This window comes from Pleurodeles waltl, chromosome 1_1, assembly GCF_031143425.1.
Source record: "Pleurodeles waltl isolate 20211129_DDA chromosome 1_1, aPleWal1.hap1.20221129, whole genome shotgun sequence".
Taxonomy (NCBI): Eukaryota; Metazoa; Chordata; class Amphibia; order Caudata; family Salamandridae; genus Pleurodeles; species Pleurodeles waltl.
The window spans coordinates 19,124,621-19,145,009 of NC_090436.1; the positions used below are offsets into that span (position 1 = coordinate 19,124,621).

A 20,389-nucleotide genomic window follows, 5' to 3' on the forward strand; every position below is an offset into this window, starting at 1 on the left:
ATTAGTCTGTAACGGGCAGACATGGGTTCTACTGCCCAAGCCTCTATGCGCTGTGGTCATGCACGGTCAGCGGTTGCGTTAGCCTGTAACAGGCAGACATGGGTTCTACTGCCCAAGCAAGCCTCTAAGCGCTCTGGTCATGCATGGTCAGCGGTTGCATTAGTCTATAACAGGCAGACATGGGTTCCACTGCCCAAGCCTCTATGCGCTGTGGTCATGCATTGTCAGCAGTTGCATTAGCCTGTAACAGGCAGACATGGGTTCTACTGCCCAAGCAAGCCTCTAAGCGCTGTGGTCATGCATGTTCAGCGGTTGCATTAGTCTGTAATGGGCAGACATGGGTTCTACTGCCCAAGCCTCTATGCGCTGTGGTCATGCATAGTCAGCAGTTGCATTAGCCTGTAACAGGCAGACATGGGTTCTACTGCCCAAGCAAGCCTCTAAGCGCTCTGGTCATGCATGGTCAGCGGTTGCATTAGCCTGTAACGGGCAGACATGGGTTCTCCTGCCCCTGCGCGCTCTGTCCTGCACGGGCAGTGGTGGGATACACTGCCCCGGGGAGCTCTTGATCTCCTCGCCTGGGGGGGAGGTGGTCTTCATCTTCTCGGCGTTGGGGAAGGGGGTCAGCAGCTTCAACTCGAAGTCCTCGCGGCGTTCGTACTCCTTGCCTCGATAGATGAAGATCTTGTTCTAAAAACAAGAGAAGAAGGATCAAATATTGGGGTTCCACAAAGTGCCACCTACGGGGTTCCCGCACCTGTAGCACCCACTCCACATCGGAGTGATTGTGTGATGGAACAAGTGCGGGAGTGAGTGTGTGATGGAGCAAGTGAGGGAGTGAGTGTGTGATGGAACAAGTGAGGGAGCAAGTGTGTGATGGAAAAAGTGAGGGAGTGAGTGTGTGTGATGGAACAAGTGAGGGAGTGAGTGTGTGGTGGAACAAGTGAGGGAGTGAGTGTGTGATTGCGTGAGCGAGGAAGTGTGTCAGTGTATGAATGAGGAAGCGGTAGTGAGTGTGTGATGGAACAAGTGAGGGAGTGAGTGTGTGGTGGAACAAGTGAGCGAGGAAGTGTGTCAGTGTATGAATGAGGAAGCGGTAGTGAGTGTGTGATGGAACAAGTCAGGGAGTGAGTGTGTGATGGAACAAGTCAGGGAGTGAGTGTGTGATGGAACAAGTCAGGGAGTGAGTGTGTGATTGTGTGAGCGAGGAAGTGTGTCAGTGTATGAATGAGGAAGCGGTAGTGAGTGTGTGATGGAACAAGTGAGGGAGTGAGTGTGTGATTGCGTGAGCGTGCAAGTGTGTGATGGAACAAGTGAGGGAGCGAGTGTGTGATGGAACAAGTGAGGGAGTGAGTGTGTGTAATGGAACAAGTGACGGAGTGAGTGTGTGTGATGGAACAAGTGAGGGAAGTGAGTGTGTGGTGGAACAAGTGAGGGATTGAGTGTGGGATTGCGTGAGCGAGGAAGTGTGTCAGTGTATGAATGAGGAAGCGATAGTGAGTGTGTGATGGAACAAGTCAGGGAGTGAGTGTGTGATGGAACAAGTGAGGGAGTGTGTAATGGAACAAGTGAGGGAGTGAGTGTGTGATTGCGTGAGCATGCAAGTGTGTGATGGAACAAGTGAGGGAGGGAGTGTGTGATGGAACAAGTGAGGGAGTGAGTGTGTGGTGGAACAAGTGAGCGAGGAAGTGTGTCAGTGTATGAATGAGGAAGCGATAGTGAGTGTGTGATGGAACAAGTCAGGGAGTGAGTGTGTGATGGAACAAGTGAGGGAGTGAGGGAGTGAGTGAGTGTGTGATGGAACAAGTGAGGGAGTGAGTGAGTGTGTGATGGAACAAGTGAGGGAGTGAGTGTGTGATTACGTGAGTGAGGTAGTGTGTCAGTTTATGAATGCGGAAGCGGTAGTGAGTGTGCGGTTGAATGAGGTAGTGGCACAATAAGTGTGTGACTGATTGAGGCAGTCAGTGTGTGATTGTATAAGCGAGTGAGCTAGTGAATATCTGACTGTATGAAAGAGTGAGGCAGTATGTGTCTGAAAATATGAGTAATAATACTTCAAGAATGGATACCCAAGTATTCCTGGGGACCTGGGGTAATAACTATAACAAAACCCTCACTGGTCCCCAGTAACAGTACTTCTCATGCAAAGGACCAAATGGCGAATCAAAATTAATCAAAGGAGTTTACGAAAAACAATTTTAAGACACACAGAGGGGCAGTGACTATTGATGTACAGTAACCATGCTTGATGTCTGCTTAGAGGTGATGCACTCAAGTGATAAATAGTGATCAACACGGGTATCAAGAAACACAAGAACAGCCCAGCCCGTTACAGCAGGTTCTCAACAATCATACAGGGTCCGCGTTCTTAAAGTAGACAGCGTTTCGATCCCAATAATTGTGGCGGGAAATACTGTGTCCATCCATCCGTCCATTCATCTGTGCATCCATTTATCCATCCATCCATCCTTCATCCACCCATCCATCCATCCGTCCATTCACCCATCCATCCATTTGTCTGCTCATCCATCCATCCGTCCATTCATCCGTCCATCCATTTATCCATCCATTTGTCTGCTCGTCCATCCATCTGTCCATTCATCCATCCATCCATCCATTTATCCATCCATTTGTCTGCTCGTCCATCCATCCATCCATCCATTCATCCATTTATCCATCCATTGTCTGCTTGTCCATCCATCCATCCGTCCATTCATCCGTCCATTCATCCGTCCATCCATTTATCCATCCATCATTCATCCGTCCATCTATCCATCCATTCATCCATCCATTTATCCATCCATCCTTCATCCATCCATCCATCCATCCGTCCATCCATCCATTTATCCATCCATTTGTCTGCTCGTCCATCCATCTGTCCATTCATCCGTCCATCCATTTATCCATCCATCCTTCATCCATCCATCCATCCTTCCATTCATCCATTCATCCATTTATCCATCCATTCATCCATCAATCCATCCATTTATCCATCCATTTGTCCATCCATTTGTCTGCTCGTCCATCCATCCATCCAGCCATAAATAGGGCTCATCTTACCCTCAGGAAGCTTGGGAATCCCTGCCCATAATAACCAACGGCAAAGTAGTCTGGCACCGGACGCAGCACTTTCATGATGTTTTCATAAAACTTGGCTTGTTGTTGCTAAAAAACAAAAGCATACAATGAATGTCAAGAACATGGAGTGCGCGCCCTTTACAAGGGGTACAACAAGATGGCGGAGCCTGGAGTGAGCCTACAGAGACTGGAGGTGCCTGGGACATGCCACCTGGTGGAATGGCTTTGAAGGGGAGGTCAGTGAGGGGGGAAGGCTCTCTAGATACACCCGGGGACCAGCAGGGCCAGTGGGGGCTGTGGGGGTCCACTTGCCCCATTCCTGTCCACTGACTGGAGTCCATGGATGGAAGACTCGGGGACATCTTAGGGGCACAGGGTGGCCCTCCACAGAGCATGGTCCTCACTGAAGGAGCTCACCCTGCTGATGGACACCTCTGATGGTCAGCTGGAGACTGGCCCCTGCCCTGTACCCGCACAGACCACCAGGGGGACTGAGAGAGGAGAGAGATGTGAGGTTGTGGTCTCCTGTGTGGACTCCCAGGCACGTGGAGGTCTGAGGTTGACCCTGTGCATCAGCTGGGGGCTGCAGAGCTCGTGCTGGGCTTCTTCCTTCAGCTAGAACATCAACACGCCCGCTGACGTCACTGGAGGGAGCCATATTGGAAGTATTACTGGTCACGGCCTATCCGCCTCACAATGTTGACATCTCTGATAAGTATTAAAGCCTGCCCGCAAAATACATTGTAAATAGTTGCAAATGAGTCAGGCTGGGGCTGCTATGAGTGGACCCCGTGCTGAGAATGCCTTCTTCTTGACAACCTGGGTGGTGGGTGACCTGGGACGGATCTGATGTGGAGATCCATGGCGTAGGGGCAGGCTATGAGCCTGCTTTAGAGTTTGGCGAATGCGTTACTTTGTCACAGACGTGACGGATATCCCGTCCTCTGTATTACAATCTCCGTAGGATATAATGGAATCGTAATGTGGCGGACGGGATATCCGTCATGTTTGTGACAGAGCATCCCCATCTCAAACTCTAACTCAGGCCCTATGTTTCTCAACATACAATTGTTTGGACTATTCATTGGCCAAGGATTTATTGTACATACTGCCTCTTGTGCTTGTTTGTAAGTTGTATTTTGTGACACACCATGTAAGTGCTTGACTGTACTCATGTAAAGTGCCTTGTCACACAATTGGGTCTTCTTTGTGCTATGTAAAACTGGAAATAAGTAAATACGTGAGAGTACGAAATAAACCTTCAGATTGCATTGACCACTTTACTGGTCAGCATTATCACACATCTCGTGTGACACAATAATATAGCTCTGAGCAATGACACAGAGTGACACACGTGTATCATATGTATACAAATACACACAATGGTACATGTATATTGTTATATAAATGCAATTGGACGCCTATTGTGCACACAATACAAACACATAGTCGTGCAAACATATGCTTACACATGTGTAGATACAAACATGCATCCTTACACACAATATAATCTTTACACAGAAACACAAAGGCATACATGCAATTACACATACACACGTACACACACTCATAAAGAGATACACATATACAAACATGCACATATCCCTGCATGCGCTCCCATACTGCCATAATAACCAGACACACATTGCATATGTGCACACACATGTAGAGTCATACACAAGCACATACAAACAAATACATTCGCAGGCATAAACACAAATGCACGCATGCACACTCACGTACAGACATAAGCACAGATGGATGTATTAATGCACCTGCACACATGTGTGCACACACACATGCACACACACACGCGCATAATATAGCATAATATAATTATGAGGACCGCCCATTGACCGTAATGAAGTGTGTATCTGCCATGCTAACTCCACACTCGCTTTGATAGTCGGAAAGGTTATAAAGTGGACCAAGGCCAATATAACTACACTTTTAGTTGTTTGATGCACTTGCTCGAAACTACCTAAACACACTATGGGGACTGTTCCTCATAACACAAACACACACACTGACCCACTCTCCCCCCCAAACACACATACACACATGCACAAACACACTTACACACACACATGTGCACACACACTCGCACACAAACAGATACACTCACATGCACCCACAAACACACACACACCTATGCACACACATACACACTCACACGCGCACATACACTCACATCCACACTCACTCACGCACACATGTGCACACATCATACACACTCACACATGCACACACACACTCACACAGACACCAGTGCATGCACACATACACACAAACACACACATCTTACCAGGGTCTGGCTCAGCAGCTCGTAGTCAAAGACTTCACACTCGTACTGTTGCACCAGCTCCTTGCAAACACACACGCACACACACGAGCACAAACGCATGCACACACCCACCCACACACGCTCACGCACACACCCACACAAACACACACACACTTACCAGGGTCTGGCTCAGCAGCTCGTAGTCGAAGACTTCGTTCTCGTACTGTTGCACCAGCTCCTTGCACACACATACACAGGCACACACACAGTCACACACACACACACACAAACACACTTACCAGGGTCTGGCTCAGCAGCTTGTAAATGAAGAATTTGCTCTTGTACTGTTGCACCAGCTACTTGCACACACACACACACACACACATGTGAACAAACACATGCACACATACATCCACACACTCAGGCACACACACACACACACACTCACACACACTCTTTCACACACACACACACACACACTCACACACTTACCAGGGTCTGGCTCAGAAGCTCGTAGTCAAAGACTTTGCTCTCATACTGGTGCACAAGATCCTTGCAGACACACGTGCACACACACACACACGCACACACACGTGCGCACACTCACACTCACACACACACACTTACCAGGGTCTGGCTCAGATGCTCGTAATTGAAGACTTCACTCTCGTACTGTTGCCCCAGCTCCTTGCACAGACATGTGCACACACACACTCACACACACACTTACCAGTGTCTGGCTCAGAAGCTCATAGTCGAAGACTTCACTCTCGTACTGTTGCCTCAGCTCCTTGCACACACACGTGCACACACACGCACGCACACACACACACACTCACGCACACTTACCAGGGTCTGGCTCAGAAGCTTGTAGTCGAAGACTTCGCTCTCGTACTGTTGCACCAGCTCCTTGCACACACGTGCACACACACGTGCACACACACGCACGCACACACACTCGCACACACTTACCAGGGTCTGGCTCAGAAGCTCGTAGTCGAAGACTTCGCTCTCGTACTGTTGCACCAGCTCCTTGCACACACACGTGCACACACACACACACACACACACACGCACACACACACACACTTACCAGGGTCTGGCTCAGAAGCTCGTAGTCGAAGACTTCGCTCTCGAACTGTTGCACCAGCTCCTTGCACAGACAGGTGCACACACACACTTACACACACACACACTCACGCACACTTACCAGGGTCTGGCTCAGAAGCTCGTAGTCGAAGACTTCGCTCTCGTACTGTTGCACCAGCTCCTTGCACACACACGTGCACACACACACTCACGCACACACACACACTCACACACACACTTACCAGGGTGTGGCTCAGAAGCTCGGAGTCGAAGACTTCGCTCTCCTACTGTTGCACTAGCTCCTTGCACACACACGTGCACACACACACTCACGCACACACACACACTCACACACACACTTACCAGGGTCTGGCTCAGAAGCTCGTAGTCGAAGACTTTGCTCTCGTACTGTTGCACCAGCTCCTTGCACACACACGTGCACACACACGTGCACACACACGCACACACACGCACACACACTCACGCACACTTACCAGGGTCTGGCTCAGAAGCTCGTAGTCGAAGACTTCGCTCTCGTACTGTTGCACCAGCTCCTTGCACACACACGTGCACACACACGCGCACACACACGCACGCACACTTACCAGGGTCTGGCTCAGAAGCTCGTAGTCGAAGACTTCACTCTCGTACTGTTGCACCAGCTCCTTGCACACACACGTGCACACACACGTGCACACACGCACACACACTCACGCACACTTACCAGGGTCTGGCTCAGAAGCTCGGTGTCGAAGACTCCCCTCTCGTACTGTTGCACCAGCTCCTTGCACACACACGTGCACACACACGCACGCACACGCACACACACTCACGCACACTTACCAGGGTCTGGCTCAGAAGCTTGTAGTCGAAGACTTCGCTCTCGTACTGTTGCACCAGCTCCTTGCACACACGTGCACACACACGTGCACACACACGCACGCACACACACTCGCGCACACTTACCAGGGTCTGGCTCAGAAGCTCGTAGTCGAAGACTTCGCTCTCGTACTGTTGCACCAGCTCCTTGCACACACACGTGCACACACACACACACACACGCACACACACACACACTTACCAGGTTCTGGCTCAGAAGCTCGTAGTCGAAGACTTCGCTCTCGTACTGTTGCACCAGCTCCTTGCACAGACAGGTGAACACACACACTTACACACACACACTCATGCACACTTACCAGGGTCTGGCTCAGAAGCTCGTAGTCGAAGACTTCGCTCTCGTACTGTTGCACCAGCTCCTTGCACACACAATTGCACACACACACTCACGCACACACACACACTCACACACACACTTACCAGGGTGTGGCTCAGAAGCTCGTAGTCGAAGACTTCGCTCTCCTACTGTTGCACTAGCTCCTTGCACACACACGTGCACACACACACTCACGCACACACACACACTCACACACACACTTACCAGGGTCTGGCTCAGAAGCTCGTAATCGAAGACTTTGCTCTCGTACTGTTGCACCAGCTCCTTGCACACACACGTGCACACACACGCACGCACACGCACACACACTCACGCACACTTACCAGGGTCTGGCTCAGAAGCTTGTAGTCGAAGACTTCGCTCTCGTACTGTTGCACCAGCTCCTTGCACACACGTGCACACACACGTGCACACACACGCACGCACACACACTCGCGCACACTTACCAGGGTCTGGCTCAGAAGCTCGTAGTCGAAGACTTCGCTCTCGTACTGTTGCACCAGCTCCTTGCACACACACGTGCACACACACACACACACACGCACACACACACACACTTACCAGGGTCTGGCTCAGAAGCTCGTAGTCGAAGACTTCGCTCTCGTACTGTTGCACCAGCTCCTTGCACAGACAGGTGAACACACACACTTACACACACACACTCATGCACACTTACCAGGGTCTGGCTCAGAAGCTCGTAGTCGAAGACTTCGCTCTCGTCCTGTTGCACCAGCTCCTTGCACACACACGTGCACACACACACTCACGCACACACACACACTCACACACACACTTACCAGGGTGTGGCTCAGAAGCTCGTAGTCGAAGACTTCGCTCTCCTACTGTTGCACTAGCTCCTTGCACACACACGTGCACACACACACTCACGCACACACACACACTCACACACACACTTACCAGGGTCTGGCTCAGAAGCTCGTAATCGAAGACTTTGCTCTCGTACTGTTGCACCAGCTCCTTGCACACACACGTGCACACACACGTGCACACACACTCACGCATACACACACACACTTACCAGGGTCTGGCTTAGATGCTGGTAGTCGAAGACCTTGCTCTCGTACTGTTGCACCAGCTCCTTGCCCAAACAGGTGCACACACACACACACACACTCACACTCACACACACACTCACACACACACTTACCAGGGTGTGGTTCAGAAGCTCGTAGTCGAAGACTTCGCTCTCGTACTGTTGCACCAGCTCCTTGCACACACACGTGCACACACACGTGCACACACACGCGCACACACACTCACGCACACACTTACCAGGGTCTGGCTCAGAAGCTCGTAGTCGAAGACTTCACTCTCGTACTGTTGCACCAGCTCCTTGCACACACACACTCACGCACACACACATGCACACACACTCACACACACACACGCACACACACTCACGCACACTTACCAGGGTCTGGCTCAGAAGCTCGTAGTCGAAGACTTCCCTCTCGTACTGTTGCACCAGCTCCTTGCACACACACGTGCACACACACGCACGCACACGCACACACACTCACGCACACTTACCAGGGTCTGGCTCAGAAGCTTGTAGTCGAAGACTTCGCTCTCGTACTGTTGCACCAGCTCCTTGCACACACGTGCACACACACGTGCACACACACGCACGCACACACACTCGCGCACACTTACCAGGGTCTGGCTCAGAAGCTCGTAGTCGAAGACTTCGCTCTCGTACTGTTGCACCAGCTCCTTGCACACACACGTGCACACACACACACACACACACGCACACACACACACACTTACCAGGGTCTGGCTCAGAAGCTCGTAGTCGAAGACTTCGCTCTCGTACTGTTGCACCAGCTCCTTGCACAGACAGGTGCACACACACACTTACACACACACACACTCACGCACACTTACCAGGGTCTGGCTCAGAAGCTCGTAGTCGAAGACTTCGCTCTCCTACTGTTGCACTAGCTCCTTGCACACACATGTGCACACACACACTCACGCACACACACACACTCACACACACACTTACCAGGGTCTGGCTCAGAAGCTCGTAGTCGAAGACTTTGCTCTCGTACTGTTGCACCAGCTCCTTGCACACACACGTGCACACACACGTGCACACACACGTGCACACACACGCACACACACTCACGCACACTTACCAGGGTCTGGCTCAGAAGCTTGTAGTCGAAGACTTCGCTCTCGTACTGTTGCACCAGCTCCTTGCACACACACGTGCACACACACGCGCACACACACGCACGCACACTTACCAGGTTCTGGCTCAGAAGCTCGTAGTCGAAGACTTCACTCTCGTACTGTTGCACCAGCTCCTTGCACACACACGTGCACACACACGTGCACACACGCACACACACTCACGCACACTTACCAGGGTCTGGCTCAGAAGCTCGTAGTGGAAGACTTCCCTCTCGTACTGTTGCACCAGCTCCTTGCACACACACGTGCACACACACGCACGCACACGCACACACACTCACGCACACTTACCAGGGTCTGGCTCAGAAGCTTGTAGTCGAAGACTTCGCTCTCGTACTGTTGCACCAGCTCCTTGCACACACACGTGCACACACATGCACGCACACACACTCGCGCACACTTACCAGGGTCTGGCTCAGAAGCTCGTAGTCGAAGACTTCGCTCTCGTACTGTTGCACCAGCTCCTTGCACACACACGTGCACACACACACACACACACGCACACACACACACACTTACCAGGGTCTGGCTCAGAAGCTCATAGTCGAAGACTTCGCTCTCGTACTGTTGCACCAGCTCCTTGCACAGACAGGTGCACACACACACTTACACACACACACTCACGCACACTTACCAGGGTCTGGCTCAGAAGCTCGTAGTCGAAGACTTCGCTCTCGTACTGTTGCACCAGCTCCTTGCACACACACGTGCACACACACACTCACGCACACACACACACTCACACACACACTTACCAGGGTGTGGCTCAGAAGCTCGTAGTCGAAGACTTCGCTCTCCTACTGTTGCACTAGCTCCTTGCACACACACGTGCACACACACACTCACGCACACACACACACTCACACACACACTTACCAGGGTCTGGCTCAGAAGCTCGTAGTCGAAGACTTTGCTCTCGTACTGTTGCACCAGCTCCTTGCACACACACGTGCACACACACGTGCACACACACGCACGCACACGCACACACACTCACGCACACTTACCAGGGTCTGGCTCAGAAGCTCGTAGTCGAAGACTTCGCTCTCGTACTGTTGCACCAGCTCCTTACACACACACCTGCACACACACGCGCACACACACGCACGCACACTTACCAGGGTCTGGCTCAGAAGCTCGTAGTCGAAGACTTCACTCTCGTACAGTTGCACCAGCTCCTTGCACACACACGTGCACACACGCACACACACTCACGCACACTTACCAGGGTCTGGCTCAGAAGCTCGTAGTCGAAGACTTCGCTCTCGTACTGGTGCACCAGCTCCTTGCACACACACGTGCACACACACGCACGCACACACACGTGCACACACACACACACACATGCACACACACGTGCACACACACGCACGCACACGCACACGCACACGCACTCACGCACACTTACCAGGGTCTGGCTCAGAAGCTCGTAGTCGAAGACTTCGCTCTCGTACTGGTGCACCAGCTCCTTGCACACACACGTGCACACACACGCACACACACGTGCACACACACACACACACATGCACACACACCTGCACACACACGCACGCACACGCACACACACTCACGCACACTTACCAGGGTCTGGCTCAGATGCTCGTAGTCGAAGACTTCGCTCTCGTACTGTTGCACCAGCTCCTTGCACACGCATGTGCACACACACTCACGCATACACACACACACTTACCAGGGTCTGGCTCAGAAGCTCGTAGTCGAAGACTTCGCTCTCGTACTGTTGCACCAGCTCCTTACACACACACCTGCACACACACGCGCACACACACGCACGCACACTTACCAGGGTCTGGCTCAGAAGCTCGTAGTCGAAGACTTCACTCTCGTACTGTTGCACCAGCTCCTTGCACACACACGTGCACACACATGCACGCACACACACTCGCGCACACTTACCAGGGTCTGGCTCAGAAGCTCATAGTCGAAGACTTCGCTCTCGTACTGTTGCACCAGCTCCTTGCACAGACAGGTGCACACACACACTTACACACACACACTCACGCACACTTACCAGGGTCTGGCTCAGAAGCTCGTAGTCGAAGACTTCGCTCTCGTACTGTTGCACCAGCTCCTTGCACACACACGTGCACACACACACTCACGCACACACACACACTCACACACACACTTACCAGGGTGTGGCTCAGAAGCTCGTAGTCGAAGACTTCGCTCTCCTACTGTTGCACTAGCTCCTTGCACACACACGTGCACACACACACTCACGCACACACACACACTCACACACACACTTACCAGGGTCTGGCTCAGAAGCTCGTAGTCGAAGACTTTGCTCTCGTACTGTTGCACCAGCTCCTTGCACACACACGTGCACACACACGTGCACACACACGCACGCACACGCACACACACTCACGCACACTTACCAGGGTCTGGCTCAGAAGCTCGTAGTCGAAGACTTCGCTCTCGTACTGTTGCACCAGCTCCTTACACACACACCTGCACACACACGCGCACACACACGCACGCACACTTACCAGGGTCTGGCTCAGAAGCTCGTAGTCGAAGACTTCACTCTCGTACAGTTGCACCAGCTCCTTGCACACACACGTGCACACACGCACACACACTCACGCACACTTACCAGGGTCTGGCTCAGAAGCTCGTAGTCGAAGACTTCGCTCTCGTACTGGTGCACCAGCTCCTTGCACACACACGTGCACACACACGCACGCACACACACGTGCACACACACACACACACATGCACACACACGTGCACACACACGCACGCACACGCACACGCACACGCACTCACGCACACTTACCAGGGTCTGGCTCAGAAGCTCGTAGTCGAAGACTTCGCTCTCGTACTGGTGCACCAGCTCCTTGCACACACACGTGCACACACACGCACACACACGTGCACACACACACACACACATGCACACACACCTGCACACACACGCACGCACACGCACACACACTCACGCACACTTACCAGGGTCTGGCTCAGATGCTCGTAGTCGAAGACTTCGCTCTCGTACTGTTGCACCAGCTCCTTGCACACGCATGTGCACACACACTCACGCATACACACACACACTTACCAGGGTCTGGCTCAGAAGCTCGTAGTCGAAGACTTCGCTCTCGTACTGTTGCACCAGCTCCTTACACACACACCTGCACACACACGCGCACACACACGCACGCACACTTACCAGGGTCTGGCTCAGAAGCTCGTAGTCGAAGACTTCACTCTCGTACAGTTGCACCAGCTCCTTGCACACACACGTGCACACACACGTGCACACACGCACACACACTCACGCACACTTACCAGGGTCTGGCTCAGAAGCTCGTAGTCGAAGACTTCGCTCTCGTACTGGTGCACCAGCTCCTTGCACACACACGTGCACACACACGCACGCACACACACGTGCACACACACACACACACATGCACACACACGTGCACACACACGCACGCACACGCACACGCACACACACTCACGCACACTTACCAGGGTCTGGCTCAGAAGCTCGTAGTCGAAGACTTCGCTCTCGTACTGGTGCACCAGCTCCTTGCACACACACGTGCACACACACGCACACACACGTGCACACACACACACACACATGCACACACACCTGCACACACACGCACGCACACGCACACACACTCACGCACACTTACCAGGGTCTGGCTCAGATGCTCGTAGTCGAAGACTTCGCTCTCGTACTGTTGCACCAGCTCCTTGCACACGCATGTGCACACACACTCACGCATACACACACACACTTACCAGGGTCTGGCTCAGAAGCTCGTAGTCGAAGACTTCGCTCTCGTACTGTTGCACCAGCTCCTTACACACACACCTGCACACACACGCGCACACACACGCACGCACACTTACCAGGGTCTGGCTCAGAAGCTCGTAGTCGAAGACTTCACTCTCGTACAGTTGCACCAGCTCCTTGCACACACACGTGCACACACACGTGCACACACGCACACACACTCACGCACACTTACCAGGGTCTGGCTCAGAAGCTCGTAGTCGAAGACTTCGCTCTCGTACTGGTGCACCAGCTCCTTGCACACACACGTGCACACACACGCACGCACACACACGTGCACACACACACACACACATGCACACACACGTGCACACACACGCACGCACACGCACACGCACACACACTCACGCACACTTACCAGGGTCTGGCTCAGAAGCTCGTAGTCGAAGACTTCGCTCTCGTACTGGTGCACCAGCTCCTTGCACACACACGTGCACACACACGCACACACACGCACACACACGTGCACACACACACACACACATGCACACACACGTGCACACACACGCACGCACACGCACACACACTCACGCACACTCACCAGGGTCTGGCTCAGAAGCTCGTAGTCGAAGACTTCGCTCTCGTACTGGTGCACCAGGTCCTTGCACACACACGTGCACACACACGCACACACACGTGCACACACACACACACACATGCACACACACGTGCACACACACGCACGCACACGCACACGCACACACACTCACGCACACTTACCAGGGTCTGGCTCAGAAGCTCGTAGTCGAAGACTTCGCTCTCGTACTGTTGCACCAGCTCCTTGCACACGCATGTGCACACACACGCACACACACGTGCACACACACACACACACATGCACACACACGTGCACACACACGCACGCACACGCACACGCACACACACTCACGCACACTTACCAGGGTCTGGCTCAGAAGCTCGTAGTCGAAGACTTCGCTCTCGTACTGTTGCACCAGCTCCTTGCACACGCATGTGCACACACACTCACGCATACACACACACACTTACCAGGGTCTGGCTCAGAAGCTCGTAGTCGAAGACTTCGCTCTCGTACTGTTGCACCAGCTCCTTGCACAGGTGAATGGCCTCCTCCCACATCTGGAGAGAGAGGGACACCACAGCTGCATTAATGGACCTCTCACCCTGAACACCCGGGCTCTTCCCTTTGAATAAAATGGCATTTGTGTCCCACGTCAACCATGTCGTACATTGTAATTCTCCCAGCCCAGCTGTGCCACCGCCTACAGTGCAGGCTGCCCGGCTCACCCCCGGGCGCAGCCGTGATCTTGTGCAGTCCTTGTGCTGGGGATGGGACAGTGTGGTAAAGAGGGCGCTGCTTGGCTGGAGACCTCCTCCCTATGGGAGCAGAGGGTCCGTGCACCACTGTAAGCATCAGCATGGGGGTACAGGGTGGTGGGGGGCAGAGAAGAAGCGTGAAAAGGTGGATGGATGAGCAGACGAAAGGATGCATTAATGAAAGAGAGGAAGGGCTGAAGGATGAATTGAACTGAATGAATCGGTGGATGGATGGACTAACTTAGATGGTGGATGAGTGAAAGGATGGATGGATGAGTGAAAGAGTGGAAGGACTGATGGATGGTTTGAACAGAGTGAATGGGTGGATGGATGGACTGAGTGAGATGGTGGATGAGTGAAAGGATGGATGGATGAGTGAAAGAGAGGAAGGACTGATGGATGGATTGAACAGAGTGAATGGGTGGATGGATGGACTGAGTGAGATGGTGGAAGAGTGAAAGGATGGATGGATGAGTGAAAGAGAGGAAGGACTGATGGATGAATTGAACTGAGTGAGTCGGTGGTTGAATGGACTGAGTGAGATGGTGGATGAGTGAAAGGATGGATGGATGAGTGAAAGAGAGGAAGGACTGATGGATGGATTGATGAACAGAGTGAATCGTTGGATGGATGGACTGAGTGAGATGGTGGAAGAGTGAAAGGGAGACTAGACAGATGGATGTATGGACAGCGTAAAAGGATGGACAGATGAGCGAAAGGATAGATGGGTGAGCGAAAGGATGGATGTAAAGATGGATGAGGGAAAGCGTCAATGGAGGAGTAAAAGAATGGATGGATGAATGAAAGGGAATGTGAACTGATGTGCAGATCAGTGAGAGTATAGATGGAAGAGTGAGTGAAATGATGGATGGATGAGTAAAAAATGGATGATGATTGAAAGGATGAATGAATGAGTGAAAGGGTCTATGAGGGATGGAAGCGTGAAACGATGGACGGCTGCGTGAAAGGTCAGATGGATGCAGTGAAAGGGTGGATGAGTGAAAGGGTGGACAGAGTGAAAGGATGGATGAATGAGTGAAAGGGTGGATGAGGGATGGAAGAGTGAAACGATGGACGGCTGAGTGAAAGGGTGGACGGAGTGAAAGGATGGATGAGTGAAAGGGTGGATGGATGAGTGAAAGGGTGGACAGAGTGAAAGGATGGATGAATGAGTGAAAGTGTGGACGAGGGATGGAAGAGTGAAACGATGGACGGCTGAGTGAAAGGGTGGATGGATGCAGTGAAAGGGTGGATGAATTAAAGGGTGGACGGAGTGAAAGGATGGATGAGTGAAAGGGTGGATGAGTAAAAGGATGGATGGATGAGTGAAAGGGTGGATGGATGGAGTAAAAGGATGGATGGATGAGTGAAACGATGGATGGATGAGTGAAAGGGTGGATGTGGGTTGGAAGAGTGAAAGGGTGGATGGATGAAAGTTTAGATGAGTGCTGGAACAGTGAAAGGATGGATAGATGGATAGATTGCTTCGAAGGATAGATTTGGAGCCAGATGGATAGGTTTGGATACGGATGGGCAGACAGACGGAAAGGTGAAAGGCTGATGGATGAATGAATAAATGGATGAGAGAATGTAAAGGTGAAATAGTGGATGTCAGCTCGTGGATGGAAAGATGAATGGATAGATGTTTGGTTGGTAAGGACAGGAGAGCTGTTCTGGGGAGGGTCATGATAACTTGCCTCACTTGCTTGGTGCCATAAGAGCTTTCGGTCGAAGTGGGGGGATTTTAATTTTCTAGCTCCCCCCTTGGTTTTAGTGCTTCTCAATGATGTGCTAAGAGGAAGAGGTTAGAGGATGGTCTAGCTGATCACGCTGAGTTGTCTTATATTGCTCCGGTTAGGTCAGTGGTGTAAAGAAACTTGATGGGGCCCCCTGAAAAGTACCTGGAGGCAGTGCTTAATTTGTAAATAAAAACGTGCTAATGCTCAAAGCTCTGCTCTGAAACACGCAGCTGCTGCAATTAAATATGCAAACACGGAATACTGAGGCAGCGTAACCCTGAAGCCATCTCGGGCCTCTTTAATCCATTTACAGCCACTCTCTGTCCCTCCAGCTCACTCTTGCAGCTTTCTGCTTTCTCCCTTTGTGACACATTTTTGGTTTTCTCTTCCTCTGTCTTTCCCATATGTGTCTTTTGCTCGCAGCAAATGCCTGGGGAAAAAGAATAAGTGCCGGTGCTGAAAAATAAGTGCTGGAGCTCAGCACCGGAAACAACAAGTAGAAATTAAGCACTGCCTGGAGGGGGTTCCCTCCCACCTGGACCCAGTCAGAGGCCTGCCGCCGTGCACAGTGTTCTATGCTGATGGAGCCTTCTGGAGCTCGGGCCCCCCGCACTGCGGAGGCCTTTGTTGCGCCACTGAGTTAGGTAACACAGGTTCTTGCTAGAATGCTGGAGTGAATCTCCACATCCTCTCCACCCCACCAGATCCTGAGTGCACTGTTACCTCCCGAGGGCCTCCCCAGGACCCTAGGATAGACGTACCTTGCCTTTGTTGAAGTACTCTATGATTTCGTGATATAGCGCCTCCTTCAGCTGCCGCTGGCTGTGCAGATGGTGCCGGTCCTGCATGTGCGCTGTGTTGGCTTCATCTGACCACTGGAGCCAAGGATAGACAAGACAGGGGGGTCACTAACACTGCACTAGAGACCACAACCACAGAGTGAAACAGCCCCACGACCCTGGGATCACAGCACCTTACCACAAGGGTTTGGACTCCACACCCGAAGTCATCATCTCTGAACGTTCGACCAAGATTTTCATTTTTTGCCATCAGGGTCCCGGAGTAGCACCTGTTTCCAGCAGGTTTAATTTGTACCAGATGTGTGCAAATTAGTGGAGTTACCTCCACTAACCAGGCACAACTTGTTTTAAAGTTCGTGGGCTTTGTGACGCTCGCTAACCTTGGGAGTTGACAGTATATTGTGGTGGAACAAAATTCTCCATAAGTATATTTTGCAGGATTTTCCCCTCAAAAAAATCCTGTGTTAATAGGAGATTTCTACAAAAATGTTCTCTAGAATATTATTCGTACGAACATTTATAGGATTGCGTGGCTTTAAATGTCTCCAAAAATATGGTGTAATCAACGCAGGGTAAATGGCTGAGTTGCCTTACTCTGTGCCAGGAAGGCGTGCCATGGGCGTTGCGAAGGGTGTTCCCACGCAACACCTATGGATTTTGACGCTGCCCCAGATTTACTTAATCACATAAACCTAGAGAGCACCAATACCTTACGCCTTCTGTGGTGAGGAGTAACAAGGAGAAATTTTGCCCACCCCTTGTGTCTACTGCCATGTTCCCTCCTCAGTCAAGGTGGCTTGTGCCTGCCCCAGAAGACAGTGGTCAAACAGTTCAACAGGGTGGGACTCTCCCTTTGTAAGACCAGTCATGTCATTGACTTTGTTCTGATGACGACCACGTGTAAACCACTGTTGGGGCCGAAACGTCAACATCACTGTTACTTAGGACCGCCTATATCTTCATGTGATGAGGGGACCTAGAAGGCCGGAAGTAAGCTGTATAGTAATTTACACACCACAACTCCATGCCGTGCAGCTCCTTTATGAGCCCCGCTATAGTGAGGCAGCCATTGTTTTTTAGCCACCCCCTACTTGTCCTGCATGATTTCCTGCACGTTTGGCTCCCACTATTGTTGCACTGTTACACTTCACCATTCTGTAGCACCTTTTACGATGCAATCATGTCTGTTCTTTTTTTACGGAACTACTATGTTGTTTGTCATATAAATTGTCAATGTTTCACTAGACTCTTTGCTGTGTGCAATATGTAGATTTAATGTAATAGGTAATTGATTTGTCTACGACCTCCCTCTTTTCAATTACAACACAGCACCTTATAGGTCACCAGGGATGCACTCAATTTAACCCTGAAGATTTAGGGTCTTACTTACAAGCCCATTGCACCATCTTAGCGCCGCCATAGAGTCATTTTTTTTATACTAAGGCGGCGCTACGGTGGCTTTTCTGCTGCTCCATGTTTACAAAGTGGCATAAGGCTTGCATTACTCTACTTTGCGACCCCTTGCGTCACATTATGCCTGCGTCAGGCATAATGTATGCAAGGGAGCATTCCGGCGCAGGGAGGCACGAAAAAATGGTGCAGTGAAATTTACAACATTTCACTGCGCCATTATTTTCGTCATTTTTAATGCCTGCTCAGAGCAGGTGTGAACATGACGCACCCATTGTATTCAATGGGCCTCCCTGTGTTTTGCTGAACTAGCGTAATTTTTTTTTTTTCTGCTAGTGCAGCAACGCGCCACAATAGGGTGAAAAATGTTGACGTTATTGTGCTAACGACCACCATGGTGCGTCGTATTCTAAATACGGTGCAACCACGGTGTCATGAGGTGCAGGCAGGGGGGCGCAAGAAAAGTGGCGCATCATCTATGATGCGCCACTTTCTTGTAAATATGCCTCTTAGTGTTTTGTTCCCACGGTAACCAGAAGAAGCACTGTCTATCGTTACTCAGACTGGTACCCAGGGTCATTGGAGCCTCTTTCTTGCCTCTCTTGTCCAACAGGATGTCAACGTTAAGATCAATGCTGGAGGACAGAACAAATCAACAAAGACCCACATGGAGATCATCCTCCTGGACACACAACAGGGTGGTGTGTGGGTCCGGCTGAGACCTGCTTAAAGATCAGGGAGTCATGGGATGAGCCTTAAAAACATCGCTGGGACATTAATAGAGAGTTGTGCTTTCACATTTTTATTTCAAATTTAGAGTTAAACATGATTTTTGGCAGGTGCTGAAGGTGAGGAGAGCACTCACTTCTCTAAGCTGAGATGTTTATTTATCCACTGGACCCCTTGGGCTCAGACTTCAGTAAATTTAAATTTCTATCTGGAAAAAGCTCCACTTCTGACAATTGAGCCAACCAGAGCCTTTCAAAACCCTTTGATGCTTTCGGGTCCCGAATCCAGGCAATGGCTGGTGGCGGGAATTGTGTCTCCCTGTGGCGGGCACGCAGAGTCAGGAATTTTAGCGGGCTGCAGGTACGAAACACTGGTTGCAAATTGCGATCAGGACTTTAGTGAACAGACCTATGTCCTAATAGTCATTTCACAGAATTATCAATCTTACTGCGGCATAATCTGACCTACCCCATTAATATTCATGAGTTAGGTTGCAAATTACAACTCACTATGACAGTGTCCAACACAGGAATAGGCCTGCTAGGTCAGTACACCATCATGTCTTTGATCGCTCTTTAAATATTTTGTTATTTTTAAATGCAATCCATTTTCCTTAAAGGAAACTGGGCAGATTAAAACACACATTTTAAACTCCAATTTTTTTTTTTTAGAGTA

At 51.2% G+C, this 20,389-nt stretch overlaps 1 protein-coding gene across 1 annotated transcript in view; it reads right to left on the reverse strand.

The window, feature by feature from the left end:
- Positions 1–20,389, reverse strand: part of LOC138255404 (dedicator of cytokinesis protein 2-like) — a 1,984,107-nt gene that overhangs the window by 70,525 nt on the left and 1,893,193 nt on the right. Inside the window, exons 39-42 of the mRNA XM_069205837.1 lie at positions 17,537–17,650; positions 14,749–14,838; positions 3,061–3,165; positions 549–690 (exon numbers count right to left, since the gene is read on the reverse strand). Coding sequence (XP_069061938.1) covers positions 549–690; positions 3,061–3,165; positions 14,749–14,838; positions 17,537–17,650 — 451 coding nt within the window. The remainder of the gene's footprint in view (positions 1–548; positions 691–3,060; positions 3,166–14,748; positions 14,839–17,536; positions 17,651–20,389) is intronic.